General features: G+C 47.2%; 1 protein-coding gene across 1 annotated transcript; it reads right to left on the bottom strand.

The window, feature by feature from the left end:
- Positions 1-4578: 4578 nt before the first annotated feature.
- CUNH11orf96 (chromosome unknown C11orf96 homolog) lies at positions 4579-5793 on the bottom strand. Its single transcript, XM_088451766.1, has one exon. The coding sequence runs from the start codon at positions 5501-5503 to the stop codon at positions 5114-5116; it is 390 nt and encodes a 129-aa protein (XP_088307892.1). The 5' UTR covers positions 5504-5793; the 3' UTR covers positions 4579-5113.
- Positions 5794-6570: the final 777 nt, after the last annotated feature.

Genomic DNA, 6570 nt, shown 5'->3' with positions numbered 1-6570 from the left:
TGGATGTGTGCCCCATAAGAAACAAGATGACAATCTCGTGTGTAATTGTATCAAACTCGCAGCTAAATAGAAGTTTTAAATAGACCACCTCCTGAGGTGTGAGTTTGACAGAAACATACACAGATCAGTGTGATTTGTGTATGTGTCTGCATGGTAACCTTCTCTAAAAGGTTAATTTAAAAAAAATAAAAAAAAATGTTGGGTCGCCCCACCCCCCCTTCTCCAAAAAAAGCATAACCAGTCCCGGGCGCCTTAGCCAGTCCTGATTCCAAAAAATATGGGAGGAAAAAAAACGTGTAGGGTTCCCCCATATTTTAGAAACCAGCACCTGGCTGCTGACCAGTCCTGGTTAGAAATATAGGGGGAAAAAAATGTGTAGGGGGTTTCCCAATTTTATAAACCAGCGCCAGACTCAAATCCAGCCAGGGTGAATGCCACAGCCAAGGGACCCTATCATCGAGTCTCCCCGGCCAAAGCATTAACACTCCAAGCTGGTTAGCCTATGCTGGGGATCTCAGGGGAGGTGGGTACCCCCCTCAATAAAAGGGTCCCCCTTCTCCCAAGCACCCCAGGCTTAGTCTGAAGCCAGGGGCTCTTCCCCGCACCCCTGGAGCATTGGGTATGGGGTAATAATAGTGTCAAAAATTAGAAACGATTGTTTTTTTTACAGTGGAACAGCAGGTGCCAGCATGCCTGCCCTTTGGAATTTTGTGGAACTACAAGTGCCAGCAGGCGGCCGGCACCCCTACCCTCGCTTTAATAAAAAGTTAATAAACCACAACACACACACACACCGTAGAAAGTAGAACTTTATTACATACACCCGATGATCGGTCTAGTTCTCCAAGTAGAGATCCAATGAGAGTACCTGTGAAGATCATCAGGCAGCAGGTAAGTATATGTGAGTGGGGTAGGTGTGTGTAATAAAGTTCTACAGTACTTTCTAAAGTGTGTGTGTGTGTGTGTGTTGTGGTTTTTTAACTACTTTGGAACTACAAGTGCCGGGCCGGGTTTGAGTCCATGCTGGTTTTAAAAATAGGGGGACCCTTATACAATTTTTTCCTGACAATTTTTAAAACCAAGACAGGCTCAGCAGCCCAGTGCTGGTTCCCAAAATACATACGGGGTAACCCTACCCGTATTTTTAGGAACCAGCACTGGCTGAGCAGCAGTTCGGGGCTGGTTAAGCTTTTTTTTTTTTGTGGGGGGGGGGAGCGGAGGGGGGCAGCTGCATAATTATTTTTTTTAAAATATTAACCGTTTTTTACAGGTACAACACACAAGCAGCCTTCTTGCAGGCTGCTTGCTCGGGGGAGTTAGGCAGAGAGAAAACAATGCAATCTCAGGTGAGAGATCTGTATCTAAACTTGCTAGCACGTGAGAGACAGCGCGAGAGAGAGAGAATGGGAGGGAGGAGAGAGAGACAGAGATAGATGGGAGGAAGGGACAGAGGGCCTGATTCAGCTTTGGGAATAGAGTGAGATTTAGCACTTAACTGATCATCTTGGGGAAACCATGCTGCACTGCAGGGGGGGGGGGCAGATTTAAAATGTGCAAAGAGATTTTGATTTGGGAGCGAGTTATCCAAATTGAGATCTAAAGTGCAGTGTAATAATAAAGCTGTGCATACAAAAACAGCCAGTATTTACCCCACATGCAAACAAAATGTAGGTGTTTACACCACTTGCATTGCAACATGGTTTGTCCAGGTACACAGTTAAGTGCTAATTCTCACTCTGGGCCTGATTGAGAGGCGCTCGCAAAAAGCGAGCGCTCACTCTGAATCAGGGCGGGCGCTGTTTTTTTTAGGAGTGGCCTCCGGGCCGCTCACATAGCTGTGGGTAACCACCCACAGCTATAGTGAGCGGCCATGATGATGGTCGCGATGGTCAAGACCATCGCGACCATCAGGCTTGCGACGAGACCCTTGTGGTAGGGTCTCGTGGCCGCAAGCCCCAGAGAGCGTCTGGCTCAAATCGAGCCGGAAGCTCTCTCACTGACATCACTGGTGATGTCAGTGGGGCCGCCCACAAATGGCAGGTGTTCGCTTGGGAATGCCTCCGTTTGTGAAGCCGGCCACGCCTACAAAATGGGGCGAGCTGTCGATCAACATCGACAGCCGCCCCTTTTGTAGTGAGCCCCGGAGCGAGTGCTTTTTGGGCTCGCGTGTGCACTGGGCCGCCATCGACCCGCTTGCGAGTGGGTCTGAATCAGGCCCTCTATTCCCAAAGCTGAATCAGGCCTAGAGAGCGCACACACACTACTTGTTGCAGACTTGCAGCGGTAGCATCAGGCATCTGATGGGTGCGGGCAATTCATGGCATTAGGCTCCGCCCCCTACCCATATAACCACAACTTGAGGCATTATGTCAGCAAGGGGGCGGGGCTAAAGAGTCAGCCACGGTCCATCTGTGTAGTAGGTATGGGCATTGGAAGTCCACCATCAAAACTTTCGATGCGATGGAAGTAACCATCGCATTAAAATTATTAAATGAAAACACTTAAATTTGACATGCGCAATCACCCTATTTCGTGGCTGACTGGGGACAGCACTGGGGATGGGGTGGCACGATGCCCGATGCCGAGAGCTGCAGGCAGGAACAGAACAGCTCTAACCATTACACCATCAAATCCTTACCATTTGATGGCATCAAACATCGGAATGCCGCCATTGAATGGTAAAAACACTATCACAAGAAAAACCATAGATGGTCGGCAAACATCGACCATCAGATGACCAGAGTGGCCCAGGACATTTGCGGCAATGTGGGGGCCCCTAGGCGACCGCCCCTCCTATAATTCTGCCCTGCTCCCAGACGACGTTAGTTCATGGCTTTATATACATCCTCCTACAACTTTTACTAAACCAAGCTGGCCCTTATACACAATTGTATTCAATGCAGAACATTGTATTATCCAAGGGCAACTCTGCCTGATTCTTTAAACCCTTGCTGAAATGCACAGATAAAAAGAATTGAGCGATCTACTTTATAAAAGTTGGAGGAAGGTGAAAACGCCACTAATTTTTTACTTTTATAATGCAACCCCCCCCTTCGCAAACAAAATGCATAATAAGCATCACAGCAAACACGGGTACATCCCGTACCTCCCCCCAACCCCCTCTATTGTTATGTTTCCTATGCTGTGTATTGTCACATTGATCACATTGTATATTTATGTAAGGAATGAACATATCGTTAGTCCTGATGTATTACCAATATCAGGTTAATTAGATCATTAATCAGCAGCTTGCTATGTAATGTACAGACGCTATGTGTGACCACAAAATTCCCCGTCTAATGTTCCTATGAACAGTCACAGACAAATCCACACAGTAAACTATTAGCAAGAGGAAAAACAATCTGGATATTGGGATCTACGTACCGTGCTGTGGCCTAGACTGAATGCAAAACGGGACTGGTGGACGGTAACGCTATGATCCAAATGATGCTCAAGGCCAGGGATATTTTACTCTGCGACACAACATATTAAGGGTCTTCACATACCCCCCTCAATAAGCTGCATACAGAACTTTTTTTTTTTTTAAATGAGCAATTTGCTCCTGGAACAAACCATGTTGCAATACAAAGGGTGCAACTACGTTTAATGTTTACATGCAGTATAAATACTGGCTGCTTCTGCATGCAGCCCACAAATTCTGGGCAGCAACAGCAAGGACACGCCCCTCCCCCAAAAGCTCTGCACAATTTATACCCCCACAACCCACAAAACCCCTGCAGAATGTTCAGAAATGTAACAATCAGACTGTAAAGGACCAAATACATGGGAGCAAAGCAAAAAGGGTCAAATCTGCACCTTGGCAAAACCATGTTGTACTGCAAAGGGGGCAGATGTAAAATGTGCAGAGATTTGGGAAGAGCTGAATATTTGTGAGCTACATGCAACAGCCGCCAGGATTTACCCTGCACGCGGCGGAGAATATAAAGTGTATTTGGCCCCCTTGCAATGCATCATGGTCTATCCAGGTGCAGAGTTACTTTTTTTTTTTGCTCTGCTCCCACCCCTGAATTGGCTCTAGACTTTGTAAGAATGTTTAGAGTGCACAAATAAAAAGTAATACATCCTTTACCGTGAAGATTTAGGGTCCCAGTATTAATAGCGACAATGCCACGATTATTAACAGTCCATATGGAAGCAGGCTCTCTTTTTAAACAGCAATATCCATTTTGTTCTAAATAGATCCCGCAAGGACAGCAGTAGCGATAACCGCCAATCATTTCAAACAAGTTATCTCCGATGACAGAGGTTTCCACACTCAGCCATTACGGTCCAGATATTGAAAATATCCATGTTTAAGCACAGAAGACCTAATTAGCACCTCAGTCAACTTGACTTAACCATCTGGGTTAAGCATGGATATCCTTAAAACCTGGACTGTAATGGCAGCGTTTAGGAACTTCGGTCCTATACACAAAGCAGAGACCCTTCCATAAGGAGAAGTGACCTTATCCTAAAGGACCAGCCTTTGAATGCAGCCTGCCCAGGTGTGTGCAAATGCTCTTCTAGAAACAGAATATCCTACAAGCCAGCTTGTTACTTTATGAACTACACCGGATCTCAGGAAAAACTTTGCAATGTGTTTATTTTAAGTAGTTTAAATGTAAATATTTACGTAATAAATGCCAAGAACAGTGCAAAAATAGATATTTATACATTAATTTCCTCTTTTTAGTTTTTTTTTTTTGCAAAAATAAGCATACCCCCCCCTCCTGACAAATCTGCCCAGAAGGTAGAAGGGGGTATAATGGCAGCTCTAGGCTCAGACAGCTGGAAGTACATGTTCATCAGTCAACAGCTGATCCACATTGGACAGTTTACCCCTTAACATCCAGGCTGGCCTTGCATTACACAACAGGCGTCTCAGTAGCACAGTTCAGGGTCATGTTAACGCCTTGAATGCCAACGTGCGGCTTCTTGTGCCCTTAAGTCCTCATGCAGATACACACTGTCCCTAATTAAGAGGTGCTCACTCCAGTGGATAATCCCGTTCCCGCTGCGCCCTCTGGTGGTCAGCAGCGGCCGCGCACCTGAGTGTTCTGCTGGAGGAAGGTAACCCTTTGCGCGCCTGATGAGTCAGTGGAGACTCTGCTGCTCACAGTGTGGAGTCTGAGTCGCTGGAGTCCAGGCTGCGTCTGAGCTTGCTGCAGCTGCTACTGCTGAGTTTATCCCTCTGGAGGTGCATGGTGTGGGAGCTTCTCCTGAGGTTCTCCAGGGACTGCAGGAAGGACTTTCTGGCCTTCTCCTCTTCAGTGGGGGACACCCCCTCCTCCTCCACCTCTTGGATCTCATCAAAGGTAACAGGTTGGGTCTTGAACCTGCTCTGCCTGGGCTTCCGGAGTTTCCCCTTGCCCCTCAGGGGCCTGGGCTGAATGGGCTGGGGGTATTCCTCGGTTGCCCCACTGTAGTGGGGCATCACTGACTGGTAGCTGGAGCAGATGCCCAGTGACTCTGCCTGCTTGGCAGCCATGACAGCTGAAGACATGGTGAGTCCTTAGAACTGATGGATAACCCTGGAGAAGAAAGGGGGAACCCACCAGCTGCTTGGCATGAGGGGTTCCCTGTCCTGGGTGACCCACAGTGGGTATTGTGCCACCCTGTACCCACAGTAGCCTCTCCTAATTTATGTGCAATGTATTAAGAGGGTCCCAGGTATAATAAAGTCCATCTGATGAGGCTCTGACTGGTGCAGCCTAAGCTCAGTGGTCCTCCTCAGCCTCATAGGGAATGCACCGCTCAGCTGCTGGTGTGTGGCTGTCTCCCAGCTTTATATCCTCGCCCCCTCCCTCCCTGCTGATGACAACACGCTCCTTTTAAAGGCTTTGACTTTACAGCCTTATGATGAGAACGAAGTTTCCAGCCCATTTCCTCCCTTCAAACACCCCTAAACTTAGGTGACTACTTGTTCAATGGGCTGTGACCAGTGCTAGATGGTCAGCCACACAGGTTGGCTTGGTCTATTGTGAGTCTGTCAATCACAGCTGTGCAATTTGTATTGCACCTAATTCATTGTATTCTGCCTTCTATAGTGCACAGGGAGATCTAATGCTAAGTAGCTGGCAGGGCACTCAGAGGTAGAGGCACCTTATGCCCCTGACGGTAGTGTCTAGATTGATGCCCTTCGTGGAGAGGACCCTTTGCTGACACCCTGTTGGTCTGTTGTACATCTCTTGCTGCTAAATGTTTTACTGTCTCACTTTGTTCCAGAATTGTAGGTTGAGTCTCCCATATCCAGAATGTTTGGGACCAGGGATATTTTGGATATCGGAATATTCTGTAGTTTGGAATATGTGCATACTATAATGCGATATCTTGGGAATGGGACCCAAATCTAAACACAAAATGCATTCATGTTTTATATACACCTTATAAACACAGCCTGCAGGTCATTATATTCACCTTATACCCACACAGCCTGCAGGTCATTCTATACACCTTGTACCCACACAGCCTGCAGGTCATTCTATACACCTTGTACCCACACAGCCTGCAGGTCATTCTATACACCTTGTACCCACACAGCCTGCAGGTCATTCTATACACCTTGTACCC

The sequence above is a fragment of the Taudactylus pleione genome, unplaced genomic scaffold (assembly GCF_031769625.1).
Source record: "Taudactylus pleione unplaced genomic scaffold, aTauple2 ptg000027l, whole genome shotgun sequence".
Classification (NCBI taxonomy): domain Eukaryota; kingdom Metazoa; phylum Chordata; class Amphibia; order Anura; family Myobatrachidae; genus Taudactylus; species Taudactylus pleione.
Note: the sequence above shows the minus strand (reverse complement) of the source record. Positions and strands in the feature narration are given on the sequence as shown.

What these genes read in the sequence shown, in the direction of transcription:
- CUNH11orf96 (XM_088451766.1), bottom strand. Translation starts at nt 5,503, where the DNA reads ATGTCTTCAGCTGTCATGGCTGCCAAGCAGGCAGAGTCACTGGGCATC.